Below are 20,668 nucleotides of genomic sequence, written 5' to 3'. Positions count from 1 at the left end.
GCCGAAAATCTTGCGCTGAAAAGCAGTTCTCCAATAAAATCTAGTCATCAGCGATCCAATGAGCATGGAATTTCAATGGCAGCTCCTGTTAAATACTCATTCTACGACAAACAGAATGTTGGTCCGAGCATATAGCGTGAGCGGTAACTGTCAACCGAACGACGCGACCAGCATTGCGCGGACGACACAGCTAGTGCTGCCGTGGTCCGGTCCCGAACCGCGGTTCGAACCTGACCATTGGTCAGGTTCGTCCATGGTTCGGTCCATGGTTCCAAGTTTTGGCCGGACCGAACCGAAATGAGGTTCGCGGTCCGCTGTCTCCCGAACCGTTCGGACATAGGTTCGGACCTTCCCGAACCGAAGCGTCCTTGCGATATTGGCGAGGCACACACTCATGCTCACTTCGACTTCGACTTTGACTTCTCCCCTCATGGTCACGTCGACTTCTGGGATCCTCAAGCTTTGCATTGACGTTGAATTCTGTTCGGACGCTCGCATCCCGCACCCCCGGCTGTCTGAAAAAGCTCAATTTTCCTTGGCCCTGAGCTTCATAGTCTACCCGGGCCAATTGGCAATATTAATGTCGCGTGAAATCATATTGAGCTGGAGCATCAATCCAACAGCATGTGCAGAACCTATCCTAATTCAGGTGAATCTAGCTAAGGGCGTAATCGCAATCATTCCAGAATTCGATTACACGAGGCAAGCATATGGCCTATGCATGTACGATCAGGCTGTGTTATCCACAGCTAGTAATACCTGTCAAGTCCTCAACCACATTCCTCTCAATGGCCATCACAGAGACGTGGTCAGAATAAGGCGGACCTAAATGACCTCGAAGTACGACTATATCGACTAAGCTGCCATCTGTGCAACGCGCCACCTGCCTGTAATTATCTTGAACAATTCCGGAGGAATTCCTTAGTTAGGTATAAACCTTTTTGATGCATGCTTGAATTCATCTGACATTGAGCCGTATTTAGCATGCTGCAGGGGATCTCAGCCCAATTGACAAAGTTGCACCAACATGGTCTCGCATACACATCCGCCACACGAGCCACACAGCTGTTTCCTTCTGAATTACCATTGACAGGGAGAGGCTCGAAAGGAAAACCTTTCATCTGGAACGCAATCATATTAAATTCCCTTAAATAACAACAACAAACCAAACTCATCCCTTAATCCTTAATCTCGATGTTCCCGATCACCACTCCCCGCGCTCAACACCTCCAACGCCCGTCTCCTAGCATCAACCTGTCCGCGCCCATGCCCACTCACATACCCAAGACTCATCGCACGCGCACCTACCTCACCACGCCTAAACGCAGCACTCGAAGAGAAAGCACTGATCGCAGACGTAGAAGACGGCCCTTCTTTCTTTTCGCGTTTTCCAGGTAGTCCGCTTATAGCCCAGCTTACTTCCGCGGAACGCTTGATGCTCCAAAGCCAGATGAGTCCGAAAACGGGGGTACTCACTAGGACATTGAGTACTGCAAAGAGATCAGGGTAGCGCGCGGGTGGTGTCACTGCTAGCTCGAGCAGGTGGAGAATAATTATGGCTGTGTGTACGACCTAAGATCAGGTTTTGCGAGATGTGAGTGAACCGTGCATAAGAAGCGCTAAGCTGCTACGTACGGAAGATACGAGTTCCACAAAAGATCTATGGTGTGGTTTGAACGGATTGTGCCCGATCAAGCGGTTCCAGAGAAGAAGCATCGCAAGGTATTGAACACTCAGTCCATCTTTTTTGAGCAAAGGCCACATGCTACAACTTCAACAAGTGAACAGAATCCACGTTAGCGGCTTAAATGCATATTGAAGCGCACACTCCCTACCTGAAAACACCGATGTTGTTGCCCAAAGCGCCCCATAAGAATACATTGTCGGTAGGTGCAGCACCCGATAGAAGGAGTGTGAGAGGTAGCAGAGGAACCAGAATAGTCTTCTCATGCACCTGGAACGAGAATAGGAAGAACAAGAGTGAACAGGTTAGAAGTGCATAGGGTAAGAGTGGTAAAATTGGCGTAGGTGATGGCGGCACTGCCTGTACTATCGAAGTCGGCCCGTTCGCTGCAGGCTGCTGATTACACTGCGAGAGGTCCTATAACGAAGGAAGAGATTGAAAACTGGTGTTCCATGCAATGTCTCGACTCTCAATCACGTGGGAGAGGGCTATTTAACAGGACATTCGAACAAACCACAGTACTACTCGGTAGACCATCGTCAACATCGCTTATTCTGCTAAGGCCTGCCTCAAATAATTGTGCATCCTGCACAACATCCGGTGCGCCGTTCTTTCTCGAACTCGGCATCAAAATCAACTCGCTCAAGCACTTCCCTTTCTCTTCCAGTCGTTAGGTGCTGAAGTTCTTTCATCCCCTGCACTTTGTCATAACGATCGTCGAGGACCTTTTGGTCATAATATGCCCAATGCATACCCGAAATGCGCTTCTTCTGTTCATCATGCGTCGTCAGCTATGTCACATGCAGTAATATATTTCGCCTCACCCTTTCCTGGTACTTTTTGATCAACCTGGCTATATGAATAAACACTTCCTCCACATTGCGTCCATTCTTGAGCGATACCTGCATGAATGCGACGTTCATCTCCTCTGCGAGTTTATTTCCCTCTTCCATGCCATCCGTCAGTCATCTAGAGAGCACTCAGACAATCTCACCTTCCCAAGTGACTTCCATCCACATCGACCTATCTTCATCCTCCACCCGAACTGCCACGAGCATCCCAGGAATAGGGTTCGTCGCATTGTCCCGCTCGTGCTGCTTCATCCTCACGACCCGTCCATAATTCTCCCTGGCTAGCTCTAGCGACTTACGGTGGTCGGCGGAGTATATGAAGAGGAATCCGTCGCCTTGCTGAATGTATGCATTCATGACGTCTTTCTCGCTGTGCGTGTCCCATGTCTGTTAATTTTAACAGGAACGAAACGGAACCGGAGACGCACAAGTAGATGTCTGCGTTTCCCGGACCGAGGGTGTCGATTAACTCGATCGTTACTGGTTCTCCATCGACTATGCACTCCCTGATGCGAGCTGCAGCACAACATTCAATTAGCAGACGAATAAGTCATGTTTTAGACCCATTAAATACTCACGGAACTTTCTGTAGTCCATCGGATGTCCGTCAGCTGGCGTTTCACAGAACGCTTTTGCTATCTTGGACCTTGCACCAACTAGATCTTATCAGAGTGACTAACACATAAAATGGAAACTAGTGATTTACCAAGAGGACTGACGAACACGACTCGATACTTTGGTGGAGGCACAGGACAGATTTCTAGCTCCATGTCGTCATCATGTATGGGCTTCAAATGGCTCTCTGTCAACGAGTTTCTCGAAGATGCCAACGCGATACCTCCGCTCACCTGCAATTTTGGGTTCTCTCTCAGCGAGCGTGAATACGAGAGCATATCTTGGAACAGGAATGGTTTGTAGGAGGATCGTCGAGAATGTGCCACTCCATGAGGCTATTTGAGTGGTAGTGAACAAAGCAGCACGGCAGTGGAACCGAGCGCAAAGGGGCTAGTTACCGATATGGCAAGTGTCTTTGTTCGTCGGTGACTAGTCCACTGCTTCGTGCTTGTAACTCCAGATGGATATGTTTTCAGTTGTGTACTGTGTTATACAAACGCCGCGCTATCATACAAGCACTACACGATCCGACATCAAGATGAAATGGGGTTTGGATCACTTGGGCAAATTTTACCACTCCCAACGCCAATCGTCTTCTTTGATCCATGGCGGGCGTGATCAATTCGGGAAGCGAAATGTACAATGAATCTACACTACCACGCATTTGTTTTTGGGACGCGCATCAACTTTGAGCGATTCTGAACTCCATGACCATCGTCTCTACAAGATCATAAACTTGGGTGAGTGCTAGCCCAGCATTGGCCCTGTGAATGATCAATCAATTCGCCGAAGTACCACGATGTACTAGAAGGAACTTGCCCGAGGATCTTCAGCTCGTCCAAGGTTCGTTCCTTGGAATTCAGAACAAGCCACATAGTCATATCTGTTTGATATGTTCTGTGACTGCCTGCTCCGAAGTTCGGTAACATAGGTTCGGGGGCCTTGAGATCATGAATTCAGAATTGAATCAGGTTACACTCCGAGACTCACGATGGTTAACCCGTTAGTGCCTACGCCAGGTTCTTGCAATGTGTGAAAGAGCACGCAATCATCTAGTAGTACAAGAAATGGGCCCTGGAGAAATACTACATTGAACCGCAAATGACTCACGAATTAGCAATACGCTATCTGGTCTCATTGCCTTGCGAATGTTACGAAGGATCGTCGTTGCCTCAACGTCCGGCCAGTTGTGGATAATGTGCTTCAACTATACAGTAAAATGAACGAGTTGCTGGCGATGAATGAGAACAGATTCATGCTCTTACATAGTAGACATCCTTCCCAACAACAGGTACGTCCTCGAAAAAATTGATTGGGACGAACTCCACGCGCCCGTCGAGTAGTGCCTCGGGAGCATCCTTCTGCCATGCCTAATCAAATATCAATGATGAGCCCGCTCGAATGCCAATGTTTATCTGAACTCACGATTCGTGCTTGTACAATAACCTCCGGGAGATCATGGTTGGTGATTCTGAGATGAGGGAACATTTTCGCCAGAGGAACGGAAATAGCTCCTATACCAGATCCAACATCCACCACCGAGGATATACCGTCCCAAGGATATTCTAATAGACCTGCTTTACTCATGTTGTCGATTGAAAATGGCCACGACTTACGATGCAGCACTGCAGAAGCGCCCAACATATCACTGTGTCCAAGCATGGCTCTGTGAAATAGCTATACATATAACTCGGTGAGTCGTCAATCTGGATTATTCCGCACATACATCGCGTTGCTCCTCCTAGAAACTGTGTCAAGGTAGGGAAGGAGTGCGATGGCAAAAACTCACGTTATTCTCCATCATTTCCCACAAGTTATCCTTGTTTCCCTCCTTGCTGGAGGCAAATACTCGGGGTGCTTTGTCGACCTCATGCGACCTTGAAAATTCTTGGTCAATCATAGTCTCATAGAGAACTCCAGCAAATTTTGGGCCATCCGTGGAATGAAGTTGTGCGAAACACCCAGTGTTGTTCGCTGACTTGAGTATGAGGGAGAGTCGGGTGTTTGCGAAGACGTCTCGCTCGACTGTTGAACACATCACAGGCTTTATATAGATTTTTCACCCGACAGCATGGATGTTACCTTCTTTGAAGCAGCCCATGATGGATAAAGCTCGTAAGATGCGTGCAGTCTTGCTCTTGTCCAAGTCGACAGCGTCAGCCAGCCTATCCACGCTAAGACCTTCTGGGTGCTGGTCCAGAACATCTGCAAGGCGTGCTCGCAAGGCAACATTTGTGCATGCCCAATTGTAATTACAAACAAACTAAGGAAATCAGCAACAAGGAGAGATCACCTACGATCAGCACTCACATTCATCACTGTATGTTGTGGGGGAGCCAGTATTGCGCTCAATTGGTGGTATGCACCTTCGAGGAGCCTAATGGCCCTTTTGAGGGCAAGCGTATCTGTCGCCATGTCGAGAGGGTGAAAGGTGGTTGCATCGGCACTAGGGACTCCATATCCGGTTTTCTTGTATTCCGCGATTGCTTGGCGTGCAGAGGAGTTGATGATGCCCAAGAGAGCTTCAAGCTTGACCTCGGACTCGTTCAATTCCGACATCTTTCGCCGGGGCGTGATATGAAGAAAAAAAATTCTTCTCCTGGGTCAGTTGTTCTTATACCCCCTCAGCTGCTGGGAAAACGTAGTTCTTAAAAGGATTGGATGCTAAATGAGTGAGCGCACAAAGGGCAATATGATTGATTCAACGTTGCAGATCATTGCATGATCCCGCTAGGAAGAGTGTTGGAATCTATTGTGTGAGAGGCAGTGACAGCGATTTCTGTGAAAGCAACAACCCAGGAAATTGGCTGATACTTCCATCAGCGAGGATCGTGGACGTTCAATGAACAGCTACTTTTGCGATTGGCACACATCAGCAAATCAGTTTGCTTCCGTGGGTTCTGTACAGAACCCACAGGGTCTCGCAGAAGCAAAGTGATTTGCTGATGAGTGCCATTCGACCGGACGGACACAGTAATCTCTGGCAACCTCTGTATAGAGTTGTAATGGCAACTAAACTGCAGTAAGACAGCAACACTGCGTGACGGCGCTAGAGGGTGAAGGAAGGTCCAAGATAGTGCGGTGCGAGCGGGCGGAGGATAGAATATTGAAAGCTTAGTTTTCAGTATCAGCGACAGCGAGTATGGGAACTCAGATCTCAGATATAAGCCAGCGTGCTTCCAGCGAGGTTATTATTACACTACAAGAGGAACTTTATTAGGAAAAAGTACAATTTGTTACCACGATGCCTGCGCGAGCCTATGTAGCCAACCCGTAAATTCACATTAATTTCGCAAAAACTTATTTCCACCAAGTTACGTAGCGCAAGTTGAACACACGCCACACAAGGACTAAAAAGGTGCATAGTAAATTATATTAGTAGTGACTCAGAGCAGACTCACGGAACTTTCTGTAGTCTATCGGCGGATACCCGTCAGCTGGCGTTAGACAGAACACTTTTGCTATATTGCATCGACTAAATCTCGTCAAAGGGACTAATATGTTGAATGGAAACCAGTAATTTACCAAGACTGATGACTCAATGATACTTTGGTGGAGGCCCAAACTGAATTTCTCGCTCCATATCATCATCCTGTATGGGCTTCAAGATGGCTCTTGTCAACAAGATGTCAACGCGATCCTCCGCTCACCTGCAGCTTGGATTTTTCTCTTATGTATATCTTGAAACAGAAATAGCTTGTAGCAGGATCGTCGAAAATGTGCCACTCCAAGAGCCGATTTAAATGGTAGTGAGGGAGTGGGCTATCCTAGACGCTCGCTGTGGACTGCATGAGCTGGAAGACTGATAACAAGTCCACAGCTTCGTGTTAGCTTCGTGCTTGTAACTCTAGATGGATGTATTTCCGATTGTGTACTGCATCATGCAAGCGTCACGCTATCCAACATCAAGAAGCCTAAATTTGGCAAGTTCCTTCCTCAGAGGGTGCGAATTCGAGGACTAGAAACAGTGCACCAGTGCAATAGTGGCATACACTCCGGCATCGTTGAAGCGACCCTCTTAAATTGGACCCGTCGACGGACCTCGCTTTCGTAGAAGAGAACTAGAACTAGTAATGTAGCTACACGTTTCAAATACCCCGCAGCTATATATTTCTCTTTGCGGGAGTGGCTAGATGCCCAACAAAGCCGCATCGGATAGCCCTCCGCAGACCGTGCACCATGTTCACCTTGGCATTCTGAAAGCAGTAATCATTGCTCTTCAAATTCGAGGGCTGGTTTTGGCATAGGCTGGATGGGCTGCGTTACGGCTTTGGATTACTCCAGTGCGCTGACCTCGAAATCGTGGTCATCTAGCGATGAGAGGCTTAGAGGGAGCGAGAAAGGTGAGCTGATAAGAGAATGTATATCTCAGTCTCGGGAAACGGACTCGGTAATAAGTATAGTAGTACCTGATAAGAGAATATATCTAAGTATCTGTTAGTTCTAGTTGTAACGTAAAGCGGGAACTTCGACTCACATCTCGGTCTCGGGAAACGGACTGAGATGTTCGGTCTGACAACTCGTAGTTTTAAGGTAGTTAGCATAGTGATAAGTAATAAGCTGTAGCATAGGAAATAAATGACGACTTATGAGATTCTGTGACCGACGTCACTTGGTTGTAAGTTCCTCAATCGGTTAGCGCTCGCAATGTCTCACTTTGACATCTCCTGCTCGGCCTTCGACTCGGGCTTCAACAGGTCATTCTTCCCAACCGATGATATCTCGTGCTTATGACTGTGATCGTGAACCACTCAGCGACCGCCGTGTACAGTAGGAGCTAGATGCATATCGATATTAAACATTCCACGTCTATGAAACGCACTTCCCACCCACTATTTTACGGTAGAATATTCCTCGTGCATGGATCTCGAATTTGACCGAGTTCATCTTTCACCGGTCACCTCGCACAGTTCAAACTTCACTCCGTGAATCACGCCGAATGCGCCTTGCCAAGGCATTACGCCATATGAGTCACAGATGACATGTCGGTCAGAGGAATACTTGACACGAGGGAGTCATGGCCGTGTGTGCGCTCGCTGATCTGCCAGAGCCGGAGGTGCATATGCAAGGCAAGGATCGCGAGGATGATAACCTGGAGACTACATATGGGTGTGTTTTGTGAGTAGCAATGTGCAGAAGGATTTTGGGAGTGCGTACTCTTGGAACATGGCACGGTACTGATACTGGGTGGGCAAAATATCAACTACTCAGTAATACAGGGCTTTTGTGGTTCACGTACCTGGAGGAGCAGAGACGTAAGGACGTTCACGGCTGAGAAAACTTTCCGAACAAGAAAGATCCCCGGTAAGCACAGGAAAAATTATGCATGTCCTGACTCACACAAACCGCATCCGTAGTAGAATATATTATGCTTTACTAGGATGACATACATAGAGCCTTTCGTCATCCGCCAGTTTTGGATGGCACGTATGAGCGTGAGGGAGGAGAGTACTGGGGAGAGCGTCAGTCAGCATGCGTCTGTGTATAAGTCTGCTCCCAGCGACACACCCAGTTCACCCGCAAACAAGAGAAGAAACGGTATGAAGAGGTTGGCATTGCTTGTGCAACCTGTCAAGCCCGGGGTCACGTCTGGGAAAGTGGTGAGAGAATGTGTGAATGGCGTTGGAACGCCAACGGGGAGGAGAGTGCGTACATGGCGTGGTGGAATCAGCGATAAAAGAAGTACCGATGCATGCTGCGAGGACACCCTGATTGATGCATCTACCGCGAGTTGAGATGCGGTGAGGGCATGGGACTCACAAAAAAGACAGTTAGCGTGATTGCAAGCACAAATCTATTGTTGTTCCAGAGCACATATGTTCTGAGGACGAAAAAGGCTGAATGAATGTGATCAGGAACGCGCATATATCACGGAGAAATGAGAGATACCTTCAGAGCAAGCGGCTGATACTATGCCAAAAGCTGTGAGAGGACAACATAGCGCTCAGCAAGGACGTGCATATATGTATGTACCATACACGAACATAAATCAATATCAATCAAGGTCTGGCATTTCTGAAGATGCCACTCAGTTAGCGGGCAGTAAGTCTACTGTATGTTCACGTACATTAGGGTTCTCGGTGGGAGTGAAGTTCACTGAAAAATCACGTGTCAATTCATAGCAAGTGTGATGGAGCTTAACGCACGATATAGATTCGTAATGAGGACAAGAAAGGGCATGAATCTTGTAAGGATATAAAGGCCCTTCACCTTGTTCCAGCGCGTTCCAAGCAGGAACGTCCACTTTGAACCACATGTTATCATCAATATCACAACGAGGCGTATCTTGAACAAATATACCTCTTCGTGAAGTGAACAAATATAATCGTAGGTCTGGACAAACAAACGCGTTTAACAGCAGACGGAAACATATCAGGACAAGCCCACCCAGAATGTGGCCATCGACGCTGAGCCACGTCAGGACATGAAAGAAGCCGTTTGGACAGTACGCACTGCATATGTACTGGTGGCACATGGATCATCTATTATGGTCAAATGCCCTCGCATCGACAAGAAAGAGACGCACTGTGTATGTCTGGAGACTCCTCGCGGCTGCGATATCAGCAGCCGAATACTCCATCCGCGTTCGGTCAGTCGAGAGGCAGAAAATGGGTTTCGCACCAGGGATCCACACCATGCGCCTTCTTATATATCTAGTAATGCGTAAGCTGGTAATCCAAAAAGAATCCGAAATAGGGCGTAATGAAAGCAGCATTGTCATAGGCTTAGCTTGGTGATCGGGCTCCGTAAGTAATTCCCGGGCAAGTTGTAACAGCGCTTAGTAACTCGGGGCCTTCCAAGCCATTAACGTTAATACGGGTTGCTAACTTTCAGGTGAGTATTTGTTATTACCCAGTCACAATTAGTTAGTATTGGTATAGAGAAGTTCGCAAGACTCCCAAAATCCCTTCACCAACCCTACCCATCCCTATTCAGGTCCATAGCGGAAACACCTGGGGCCGTCACAGTCGTAACGGAACATCGCGTGTGTGCAATGCTAACCGTTTTGATACACGACTGCACAGTTTGCCTCCTGCTGCACCGACCGTGAGAAACACTGTGTTCCCGTCCTTCAGCCGAAAACAGCTGAACATCAAGTTACCGATGGTACAGCGCATCTCGGGCCAGCTACAATTAGAATACAAAGTCGAACAGGGAGTTAAGTTTTTGTGTCAGGGTTTGACGTGGAGTATAGCTGCGTGTTTTACCTGCATTGGATTGGCATCCTCCTCCAGGCTTTCGCAGGTCGCTGAGGATTTGAGTGGTAAGCTATTTTGTTAGACTCGGATCACCAGCATACACTCACTCGGTGGCAACTCGTCCGCAGTCGATGAGATTGGTTTTTTCACTGCTTACCTCTCACTGCAGGCACTACTCCCTGCCATTCTCGGGGTATGCCGATACCCGAACTTCTGGTAATAAGCTAGACCCTTTTGTTTTTCGAATAGAAGCGGTAAAGGGAACAAAATGAAATCTGGTCTATAGATATGAAAGTAGCTATAACAGCTGTTACTAACTGAGTTAGTGACAACTGCATTACTCACGGAGTACTAATGAAGCTCCCAGCCAGAGGCCCAGAACCCACTCCACGCTCAGCCACGCTCAAACAGCGCACGTAGAAAAACCTGGCTGAGCGTGTACACGTGTATATTCGAGCCATTTTCTGGATATCCCTCTAGACCGCATCGATGTTGAACGTTCTAACTAATTTAGGTACTGAAAGTCCCGGAAAAGGTGGGGAGACCGAGTTTGAAAATGTTGCATTGCAGAGTGATATGCAACACACTGTAACTTACATAAGGGAAGACGTAGAGGTGTGCTTGGAGATCACGTGCCATTAAACCCCCGAAGTGTGACATTGACAACAGCCTGCCTCCATTTGCCTCGACTGAAACTACTGGTACCATGGCTGCAATAGCGCGGTGAGATTCCTCTATTCCACTTTCAAAGTATCGTAAACATCTTCCAGATCTCTCAGCACTTGCATATTCTGCAAGATCATCAAGGGTGTGTGTACTTCTTCTCTTGAGTCATTCTGCGCCACAGACTTATCCACGTTGCGCTCCAGGCGAGATCCCGAGCTTCAAACTCATTGAAACAGACCTTTCGTTTGTCCTCTTTCTTCCATTAAATGATTGACACGTTTACCAGAGATCAGTTACTCATTCCTTGACATCGGCCCCCTCTCCAAGGGCCACGCTCTGATTATCCCTAAAGGTGCGTCAACATTCACCAAAACATATATTATGTTGCGGAGAGCTAGCGGTGATACGTGTGTATAGATCACGCAGTAAAGCTCCACGAGCTCCCTGATGAATACCTCGCGGATGCGATGCCCATCGCGAAGAAGATCGCTGCTGCACAAGGGCTCGAGAACTACAACATCCTCCAGGTGCGTTCCTACATCCGATCTTCGTTCCCTGCCGTTCAACCTGCAGAACTGACCCCACCATTAAGAATAACGGCCGCATCGCACACCAGGTTTGTCTGCTCCTTCCCCATCGGGCTTAGACAGCACTGACTGACACTGCTAGCTCGTTGACCACGTGCACTTCCACGTCATTCCCAAGCCTGATGCGACAGACGAGGAGGGGCTTGTTATCGGATGGCCCGCGAAGTCCGATGTTGTGGATGAGGTGAAGAAGTACCACCAAGAGCTCCTTGCAAAACTGTAGAGCGCGTCGTGAGTTGGTCATAATAACGATGAACTAGAAGGGAAGCTGTTTGATTAACTTCACAATTCAATTATGTTCTCGAGTCTCCATCTGGTCTCATAACAGTTCTCGATGAGATATTCTACCCTGATCGTGCGCTCGAAAAGGTCTTCATACGATCCCTACGATCCCCCCCTCAACAATCGCACTGTGACGAACGAGCAGATTAACTATACGCATCGAAGACGCAACAACGCAACTCATCACCCATCATGGCACCCGTCGTCACAACGTGCTCCCTGAACTCTACCATAGACAGCGTTACAAAATGAACATGCCAAGTACCCAAATACAATTAAGTCAGATCGACAAGAATGCGGCGTCAGCAGGTGTCCTCTATGGGGTAGTGCTGTCGACATCGGGCGCTGCCCTAAGGCGACAATAAACTGGATTTGAGAAAAATTAGGATAGTACACCCCAACTGGACAATAATTGGATTAAAGATATGACGAACCAACCCCGACCGAACAAGAGGACATGGTCAAACAGATACAGCAAGGTGTCTTCGCTGAATTATTCGTTGTCGCGCTTTAAACTGTAGCTTCTAGGGAAGTAGTATTGCAATATTTCGCTACGGGTATCAGGATTCATGAATGAGATATCTCACCGCTACTCTTCCGTTCCAGATGTTCACAATACAGTGCGTACAGGGAATTTACGCTCTCTCCGGTAACATCCTCGAAGAGATCGACTCTGTATTTCGAATCCTTCATGGATCCATTAAGCTTTCGGATAGTCCCCTCGCCACAGCGCTTCTCGATCCAGTCGAGGAAGTATGCCGTAGCATCGTACCCTGCGTCCCACTTCTCCGTAGCTTTGGGTCTCCAGTGTGGTGGAGCTAAATCAGCGTGCAGCCTCACGAAATCTACCAGTAGTTCGCAAGACAAAACGCAAGGATGGGGTCAAAACGTGCACACCTGCGATACCTTCGACGAGACCCCCTGGACATGTCCCTTGTGCATTGTACTGATAGCAATGTACAACCTCATGAACCAGCACGCCTAATATTTCATCTCGTGCACGGGCCTCTGATTTTTTGATCCAGTCGAGGGAGAAATTGATCTCTTTCATCTCATGCGTGCCCAAAGTATACGCTACGCCATCGAACGGTCTGAGAACGAGTGTGATGGTTTTTACACTTGGAATGCAGACGATTCGCAACACGTTTATTTAGAGGCAGTGAACCGAAAACCCGTAGTACTCACTTCGTGGGGGCCGTAAGCGAGGTGTAAAGCCAGGTATAAGATGCTTCTACAGCGAGCTTCAGTGCTTCCCTGGGCTTGACGCAATCAAAGAAGATCGATGCCCCAGGATGTGACAAGTCCTCCACCCTCAACACGAAATCGGGGATCACCAAAGGCGGTGGGGGCCGGGGATCGTGGGGAGGCATGGGTCGATGGGGGTATCACAAGGAAATGAGACGAGCAAGCAAGAGTATTTGCCAGATTTGAACAGCTCCCTTTATAGGCCTACGATAAGGTTGTCTCAGGGTAGGGCGGGAAATATGTTTAAAGATGTTGCCACCAGAGCTGGTAAAGATCAACCAATGGCCATCCATCGTCACGCTCAACAATAACAGCGCACCGAAAGTTCGCCGAGGTTCTGACAGCTTGGTCGTTGGTCAGGTCGTATGTTGTTTTTTACCTTCGATTATTAGTCACAAGTCTGTCACTGGGAGGCTCTATGTCGCCCAACGAGTCCGAGTCTAATTCAGACTCGTACTGCGCACTCATGGGTAAATAGAGTGTATTTGCAGCGCCCAAAATCAAAATCTCTTGGCCACTCCACCCATACAACGGACTTTGCCGGAGCTATATCTCGGCAGGTTACATACATCATGTTGCTGTTACCACATGTTCTGTGAAATACATAGCGTCTCAGAATCCAATTGTAATGTCCAGTGCTGTTGTTGATGCTGATAGAGTCTCCGAATTTCAATGCTTAACAGCTCAGCTTCGAGAACAGCAGCGCCAGGAAAAGCCAAGGCCTGAACAAGGTGGCCACCATATCACCATTGAGTGGCTTTTTTAAAAATCTTCGAGACAGGGAGTGTCAACGTACGGCATATGCAAGTAAAAATTTCACATCCCAACGTTGTTTGCAGGTTACAGGCTCCACACTTGCATGTAAACTTGTCGTTGCAAATACGCTCTAATTGAACTTGCACATGCACCTTGCGTGCTAACTCTTGAATCGTCATGGTACGGTGTACTCAGAATAAATAAGTAAATAACGAGTAAATCCACGAGCCACACCTATTTGGTACTCGAGCTAGGAAGTAAATATTGTCCCCGTCTGATCGTTATCTACTCATCCGCTACCGTTCACAGTAGAAGCTCGAGACTTATCGACGTTAAACAGACCAAGGCCATCCAAACGCGCTTCCCGCACACGACAAAAAATAAGCTCCTATTTAAAGTAAGTCAAACCCGAACCAAGCCCACCTCGCACAGTCCGAACCGAACCTCACGAACGACGCCGAAACGCACTGTATGCATATGTACTGATTGCACGCAGATCATCAACAGCCCTCGCGTATCGACCAGAAAGAGACGTACTATGAAGATCTGCAGACTTGTCGCTGTGGCGACGTCAGCCGAATACTGGATCTGCATTAATTACTTGGCAACAGGCACATTGACAACGGGCTTCGGATGCATGTCAGTGAACTGGCGAACGTATCAGAATGGTATTTATAAAGCAACGTCAGTAAAGGAGGCATTCGCCACGAAGGAGCCGTTATGGGCAAGTTGATCATGATGTCGTTGGTATGACTAGCGCAAGGTCGACCTGGCTCCCATAAGATGAAAACCAGAACTTGACTGCTTGATTGTAGTGGTGCAAGGTGACGTATGTACCAAATGAATATTAATACGGTTCACGTTCATATGTAACTGCAGTCCCTCTGCTGAAAGGGATGGTAGTAGCGTACATGCCACGCCACTGAGATGGCGAACACCGTTGTCAATCTCGATACGTGATGCCGCATACGCCTTTCCTAACCCAGCTGTCCCCGCTAACCGCTCTATCGCATGCCCAATCGTAGACAACTTCTACACCACAAATTATGCAGGGCATATTGAAGCTTACCAAAAATGCATTCCTATGGGTTAGGTGCGTTCCAATCCGAGCCTCACTTCACGAACGATGCCGAACAAGCCCGGTGATAAGGCATCACGCCGTACTGCCCGCAAATGACATATCAGACAGAGGAATAGACACGATGACATCAGAGTTGTGCCTGTGCACGTTCCGGTCGACCTGCGAGAGATGGAGGTGCATGCGCGTGGCGAGGATCGGAAGCATAAAGAACTGGAAACTGTAAGTGTTTGGGGGTGGTGTTAGTAGTAGCAATGCGCAGCAGAATGTGGAGGTGCATACTTTTCGGAGATGGAGTGGTACGTGCTCTGGATGTGTGGAACATCAACGACCGGATCATAAAAGGGCTTTTGGCGGGTTCACGCACATTTGGAAATAGCAACGACGTGAGGACGTTCACTGCCGAGAGGACTTTCGGAACAAGAGCGATGAGCATGGCAAAATAGCCTAAAAACATATCCCTGTCCTGACTCACGCAGACCGGATGCATAGTAGAATATGTTGTGCTTTACCAGGACGCCGTACAGAGGGCTGTTGACTGTGCGCCAGATACGTATTGCACGTATGAGCGTGAGGCAGACGAGTCCTGGGAAGAGCGTCAGTCAGCGTATGTCTGTAGTTGAATGCTCCCAGTTCCCCGTGACATACCCAGTTGAAACACAAACAAGAGAAGATACGGTATGAAGAGACTATCCGAGGTGTGGTAGCAGCCTGTGATGCCTGGGATCACGCTGGTCACAACTGTGGAAGTGGAGAGAATATATGTGAATAATGGTGGAGGAAGGTGAAAGCGCGAACCATTTGAGCTGGTAAGAGTCTTGAAAGAAGTGCCGATGGATGCTGCAAAAAAAGCCTGACTGATGCCTGTACCACGAGCTTTGGATGCAGTGAGGATATGGGACTCACGAGAGCAGTGAACAGCATTGCAACGAGCACGATTCTGTTGCCATTCCAGAGCGCAAGTGTTCGGAGTACAAAAAAGGCTGGATGAATAGGATCAGCCTGAACTCATGTATGTTGCAGGGGAAGGTGAAATACATCCGGAGCAAGGGACTGAAATCAGGCTGAAACCTGTGAGAGGAAAGGGTCTAGTGCTCAGCGAGGGCGTGCATGCACGCGTGTACTATGCATGTACCTGAGCCAATAATGTCTAACATCTGGCATGTCTAGCGAAGTAAGCGTCATCCATCTGTCAGTAAGTCCACACTAGATGTTCACATACACCTGGGTTCTCGTTCGGAATAAAGCTCCCTGAAGCACCACATGTTAATCATCGAGGCGATGCACAGTGTAGCTGAACTTACGACATAGATTCAGAGCGAGGAATATAAAGGGAACATATCGTGTAAAAATATAGAGGCCTTTTACTTTGGTCCAACGCGATCGATGCAGGAACATCCACTTTGAATGGCATCAATCTCAAACCGAGGCATATCATGAGCTAGTGCATTACCTCTTCATCAAGTGAACAAGCGTAATCATAGGTCTGGATAAGCGAGTTTAACAGCAGACGGGAATACATCGGGACAAGCCCACCCAGAATGTAGCCATCGATGCTGAGCCATATTAGGGCAAGGAAAACACAGTTCAGATAGTACGCACTGTATGTGTACTTGTGATACAGAGATCATCAATATTCAACCGCCCTCGTATAGACAAGTTGAAAGAGACGCACTGTGAAGGCCTGCAAACCCCTCGTCGCTGCGATATCGCCAGCCGAATACGCCATCTTCAGGCAAAAAAAACGGGTTTAGCGCAAGACAGATGAAACTCAAATCATGCACCTTCTTATATATGGTGAATTAGCTGATAATATGACCCATCAAGAATCAAAATGGAGGCGTACATGCACATGCTGCTTGATGGAGCGCTCCCACGTCCAACAGCTAGCGGCTGGGAGCCAAGCTGGGAGAGAGAGTATATGGGGACGTAATGGCTTGGCACAGCGCTCAGCGCTCATTGCCAGCACCGCGGTGTTGTTGTCATCGTCTTTAGAAATTGGATGTCTTTTGTTGTTAGGTAGCTATTTCCAGCTATTTCCTCCCCCCGAAGAACATCGGAGGAGCCGATCCCCCTTGGAAAGACTTGGACAACCGTCAACTTATCCTGGTCGGAGCAGGCTTCACATCTTATTTCGCTCCGCGCTAGCATCGGAGTATACGTGCTCCGTCTGCTTCATTACCATCCTGCGCCTTCTGGCCACCCCAATATTTGGTTCCCGGTATTTATCACGAATCATGCATATGACTGCCCTCCTGATCATGGAACTAGTCCTGGTCGCATCGCAGGTTTTCCTCCGAGCGTCGCACTTCTTGAGGTAATGAACACATTGTCAGGGACGCGGCCCATCACACACGATTTTGGGTATTACGCAACGTGGATGGGCTGCGTTCATCATTGCCTTGTAAGGACGTTATGTCCTTTACGCACCGACCGTGCTTGACGCACGAACCATAGGTTCGGAGTCATCCGCGTGAGTCACTGATGCGAAGAGTAACACTCTTCGCATCCGAGTCACGCGGATATATCTCTTTTCATCTCACCATTCAGTACCTTACCTCGCGCTCACATTACACCATCTCGGTTCCTTCATCGAGTATTTTCACCTCGCCACCAAGTATTTTCACTTCGCCGTCAAGTATTTTCACGCTCGATCCGGCTTAAACAAGTATTCGAAAACGTATATATACTACCAATGTACACTCATACCTACAGCGAATCATATAGTCAGATCTCCGCTCCAAGTACGACCGAAAAGCCACGCAGCAAGTCTCCGTCCTATACCTTTACCCACTCGTCTCAATTATCTTCGCACTCGTCACCTACTCACTTCGTCTCGTCACATTTCCCCTTCGAACTCACTAACAGCCTTACAGCCCTCTGCAAGTCTCGCTGATCAGTGCTGGACTCTGGTAGGTGTCGAGGAGACTTGGGCTGCATTGTTCGGAGCTTGTCTGAATCCCAACGTCATTCGACATCATGATGGACTATGTTTATGCTGGTTATCCATCTATATCGTGAGCCAGTACAATGCCATCGCGACAGTGCGCAGTCATTGACGCCGTCGAATATACACATTTGCGGTTTTGTTTTTGCGGTGTTCACGGTGTCATTCAACCGTTCGAGATGCATTGTCCTATCATATCGGGGACTTTTTTTATTTTGTATTTTTTGGCGAACTATATTTAACTTGACTCTACTTTATATAAATAGATGCTGTACAGCACATTGGCGCATCAGCTTCAGGCTGTGCCTCTGGTTCCAGCACACTCGGTTCTTATCGTTATCCACTCATCTGCTCCACTCAGTGGAAGCTCAATACCAAGACCATCCAAACGCACCTCCCGCCCACGACAGAAGATGCATCCCCATAAGTTAAGCGCGTCCCGAACCCAACCATGTCCACCCCCACCAGTCATCTTGCAGTCCAAACCTCACTCCATGAACGACGTCCAATAAGTCACAAACGTCACACTATACGGTCTGCAGTTAACATGTCGGACATAGGAATACGCATCAGGGCATCAGGGCTGATTTCATGCCAGAGATGGCGGTGCATTCGCGTGGCGAGAATTGCAAGAATGATGAACTGAAAACTGTACATGGGTGTGTTTGAGAAGTTGTTAGTAGGAATGTACACCAAAGTGTGGAGGTGCATACTCGTGCAGCATGGCGTGGTATGCATACTGGGGGGTGCAGAACATCAACGGCTCGATTATAAAGGGCCTCGGGGGGTCACATACATGGAGGAGCAGCGACGTGAAGATATTTACCACCGAGAAAACTTTAGGAACGGGAATGATCATGTATATGAGCACGGAAAAAGGGTTGGCGTGTGCATGTGCTGACTCACAAAGACCACATGCATAGTAAAGTATGTTATGCTTCAGCAGGACAATATACAGATGGCCGTTGGTCACCTGCCAGTTCTGTATGGCGTGTATGAGTGTGAGGATCATCAGTCCTGAGGAGAACGTCTATTAACGCGCGCTTGTAGATATGTATACCCCTGGCCACCTACCAAGTTCGAGTACGGTCAAGAGGAGAAACGGTATGAAGAGCTGGACGCTGTCCGAGCTCTGGTAGCAGCCTGTAATACCCGGGATACGGCTGGTCGCATCTACGAAAGTAGAAGGAATGTATGAATTGTGGTGGAACTCCAGGGGGAAGGGGAGAGGACGCACATGATGCGGAAACGGTATTGGCAAACGCAGTGCTAATAGCTGCTACGATAAAAGCCTGACTTGTGCATCTATCACGATCTTAGGTATGATGAGCGCATAGGGACTCACGAGAAAGGTGGACAACATGACTGCGAGTAGGATTCTATTGTTGTTCCAGAGCGCATATGTTCTGAGGATGAAAAAGCCTAGATGAATCGGATTAGAAACCCAAGTGTGTTGCAGGTCGAAGGAGAGATACATTCGGAGCAAATAACTGATAACGCGCCGAGACCTGTGAGAGGAAAGGGGAGCCTTCGGTAAGAACGCCGATGCATGCATGTATCACGCACGTTACCGTACCTGAGCAAATATTGTCCAATGTCCGGCATTCCTGGCGAAGTCAATGCGGTAAGCGTCATTCATCTGTTAGCAAGTCCACGTCGCATGTTCACATACACCTAGGTTCTCGTTTGGGGTGAAGCTCACTAAAGCACAACATGTTAATTCACCACTAGCGCAATGGTGAGAACTGAACGCACGATATATATCCGTGATGAGTAGGAGAAAGGGGAGATGCCGTGTAACGATGTAAAGGCCTTTTACTTTGGTCCAACGCGATTGAAGCAGAAATATCCACTTTCAAGTTGAACAGCGTGTTATGATCGATATGAAAAAACATGAAGCGCATTACCTCCTGGTCAAGGGAACACACATAATCATAGGTCTGGATAAGCAAGTTAGACAGCGGACGGGAACGCATCGGAACAATCCCACCCAGAATGTCGTCATCGACACTGAGCTGCATTAGAACAAGCTTGTGGAAGAAGCGGTTCAAATAGTACGCACCATACATATACTGGTGCCACAAGGACCATCTACCATTATCCACAGCCCTATGATATCGACAACAAAGAGACGCACAGTGAAGGCCTGCAAACTCGTCGCCGCTGCGATATCGTTAGATGAATACTCCATCGCCAGACAAAAAAAAGGGGTTCGCGCAAGACAGATAGGCTGATCATGCAACTTCTTATCTGTTAATTATGAATTAGTTGTCAGTGACGACCCATCAAGAACCAAGATGCAAATTGCAGGCACCGGTAATCTGATGATCATGATCTCGAAGCACTTCACTGCCTGATAGTGCCAAATTATTAATCGACAAAAATACTTGCTAGCTGCGGTCCAAGAACGTGACTGCTCACAAGACATAAATATTGCTCACTCTCAGCACTGCGTACTTGCTTGACATCCTCTGTGAAGATTAATACCAAGTAAGTATCCCGCCCGCCTGCAATCCTTCACAGAACGATGTGCCGGTCTCGAGACCAGCAATCCCTCAAAGGCTCCTGATTTGAGCAGGCTCCATACGGCGCGGCATCTCATTTCGTTCCACGCTAGCATCGGACTCCTCCTGTTCATTACTCTGCTCGTTTTTGATCGCAGCTCGTGCACGGGAACACCCAAATATTTGGTGCCCAGGCTGTTACTTACGTGGTAACTCTATCACGAATCGCAACATCCTAGGACCTAAACTACAGA

The 20,668-nt window shown here is 48.0% G+C and overlaps 9 protein-coding genes across 9 annotated transcripts; 2 read left to right on the top strand and 7 right to left on the bottom strand.

The window, feature by feature from the left end:
* Positions 1–1,185: 1,185 nt before the first annotated feature.
* On the bottom strand, positions 1,186–1,876 carry EDB91DRAFT_1053925 (uncharacterized protein; the record flags this gene model as incomplete). Its single annotated transcript, XM_041313790.1, has 3 exons — positions 1,186–1,572; positions 1,636–1,765; positions 1,836–1,876. Coding segments are annotated over 3 exons (558 nt in total), but the record flags the coding sequence as incomplete, so codon positions are not given.
* A 540-nt stretch (positions 1,877–2,416) lies between these two features.
* EDB91DRAFT_387687 (uncharacterized protein) lies at positions 2,417–3,630 on the bottom strand. Its single transcript, XM_041327081.1, has 6 exons — positions 3,384–3,630; positions 3,242–3,323; positions 3,114–3,191; positions 2,964–3,051; positions 2,679–2,905; positions 2,417–2,630 (listed from the first exon to the last, which is right to left on the bottom strand). Exons 1-6 carry the CDS (start codon positions 3,426–3,428, stop codon positions 2,476–2,478), a joined length of 675 nt encoding a protein of 224 aa, XP_041176896.1. The 5' UTR covers positions 3,429–3,630; the 3' UTR covers positions 2,417–2,475.
* A 202-nt stretch (positions 3,631–3,832) lies between these two features.
* On the bottom strand, positions 3,833–5,709 carry EDB91DRAFT_1053881 (O-methyltransferase-domain-containing protein; the record flags this gene model as incomplete). The annotated part of the gene is made up of 11 exons (XM_041313787.1): positions 3,833–3,914; positions 3,949–4,091; positions 4,141–4,202; positions 4,261–4,357; positions 4,416–4,520; positions 4,576–4,715; positions 4,767–4,827; positions 4,877–4,891; positions 4,940–5,175; positions 5,233–5,413; positions 5,461–5,709. 11 exons carry the CDS (start codon positions 5,707–5,709, stop codon positions 3,833–3,835), a joined length of 1,371 nt encoding a protein of 456 aa, XP_041176895.1.
* Positions 5,710–7,953: 2,244 nt separating this feature from the next.
* EDB91DRAFT_1135549 (uncharacterized protein) lies at positions 7,954–9,613 on the bottom strand. Its single transcript, XM_041318809.1, has 13 exons — positions 9,538–9,613; positions 9,451–9,483; positions 9,297–9,393; positions 9,218–9,246; positions 9,135–9,165; positions 9,040–9,072; positions 8,911–8,987; positions 8,804–8,858; positions 8,659–8,739; positions 8,491–8,601; positions 8,390–8,430; positions 8,308–8,333; positions 7,954–8,249 (listed from the first exon to the last, which is right to left on the bottom strand). The coding sequence occupies exons 1-13, from the start codon at positions 9,550–9,552 to the stop codon at positions 8,108–8,110; spliced, it is 771 nt and encodes a 256-aa protein (XP_041176894.1). The 5' UTR covers positions 9,553–9,613; the 3' UTR covers positions 7,954–8,107.
* A 1,381-nt stretch (positions 9,614–10,994) lies between these two features.
* EDB91DRAFT_1135542 (HIT-like domain-containing protein) lies at positions 10,995–11,915 on the top strand. Its single transcript, XM_041318808.1, has 7 exons — positions 10,995–11,072; positions 11,120–11,157; positions 11,219–11,258; positions 11,309–11,367; positions 11,433–11,542; positions 11,608–11,631; positions 11,685–11,915. The coding sequence occupies exons 1-7, from the start codon at positions 11,056–11,058 to the stop codon at positions 11,823–11,825; spliced, it is 429 nt and encodes a 142-aa protein (XP_041176893.1). The 5' UTR covers positions 10,995–11,055; the 3' UTR covers positions 11,826–11,915.
* A 536-nt stretch (positions 11,916–12,451) lies between these two features.
* On the bottom strand, positions 12,452–13,254 carry EDB91DRAFT_1053910 (plant basic secretory protein; the record flags this gene model as incomplete). The annotated part of the gene is made up of 3 exons (XM_041313788.1): positions 12,452–12,729; positions 12,782–13,002; positions 13,070–13,254. The coding sequence occupies 3 exons, from the start codon at positions 13,252–13,254 to the stop codon at positions 12,452–12,454; spliced, it is 684 nt and encodes a 227-aa protein (XP_041176892.1).
* Positions 13,255–14,830: 1,576 nt separating this feature from the next.
* EDB91DRAFT_387173 (uncharacterized protein) lies at positions 14,831–17,186 on the bottom strand. The gene is made up of 16 exons (XM_041327079.1): positions 16,810–17,186; positions 16,748–16,750; positions 16,639–16,692; positions 16,566–16,575; positions 16,500–16,519; positions 16,417–16,449; positions 16,268–16,364; positions 16,186–16,214; positions 16,099–16,129; positions 16,002–16,034; positions 15,870–15,946; positions 15,612–15,816; positions 15,439–15,549; positions 15,331–15,374; positions 15,246–15,271; positions 14,831–15,183 (listed from the first exon to the last, which is right to left on the bottom strand). Exons 1-16 carry the CDS (start codon positions 16,921–16,923, stop codon positions 15,039–15,041), a joined length of 1,032 nt encoding a protein of 343 aa, XP_041176891.1. The 5' UTR covers positions 16,924–17,186; the 3' UTR covers positions 14,831–15,038.
* Positions 17,187–17,790: 604 nt separating this feature from the next.
* Positions 17,791–18,488, top strand: EDB91DRAFT_387363 (uncharacterized protein). The gene is made up of 2 exons (XM_041327080.1): positions 17,791–18,422; positions 18,471–18,488. The coding sequence occupies exon 1, from the start codon at positions 17,953–17,955 to the stop codon at positions 18,340–18,342; it is 390 nt and encodes a 129-aa protein (XP_041176890.1). The 5' UTR covers positions 17,791–17,952; the 3' UTR covers positions 18,343–18,422; positions 18,471–18,488.
* On the bottom strand, positions 18,430–20,153 carry EDB91DRAFT_1336798 (uncharacterized protein; the record flags this gene model as incomplete). The annotated part of the gene is made up of 14 exons (XM_041325551.1): positions 20,048–20,153; positions 19,973–19,982; positions 19,839–19,925; positions 19,666–19,762; positions 19,583–19,611; positions 19,487–19,517; positions 19,386–19,418; positions 19,256–19,332; positions 19,148–19,202; positions 18,985–19,083; positions 18,817–18,927; positions 18,707–18,747; positions 18,624–18,649; positions 18,430–18,559 (listed from the first exon to the last, which is right to left on the bottom strand). The coding sequence occupies exons 1-14, from the start codon at positions 20,146–20,148 to the stop codon at positions 18,433–18,435; spliced, it is 924 nt and encodes a 307-aa protein (XP_041176889.1). The 5' UTR covers positions 20,149–20,153.
* Positions 20,154–20,668: the final 515 nt, after the last annotated feature.

The sequence above is a fragment of the Suillus paluster genome, assembly GCF_016628075.1.
Source record: "Suillus paluster strain FC165 chromosome Unknown EDB91scaffold_28, whole genome shotgun sequence".
In the NCBI taxonomy this organism is placed as follows: Eukaryota; Fungi; Basidiomycota; class Agaricomycetes; order Boletales; family Suillaceae; genus Suillus; species Suillus paluster.
This window is presented reverse-complemented; position numbering and strand designations above follow the sequence as displayed.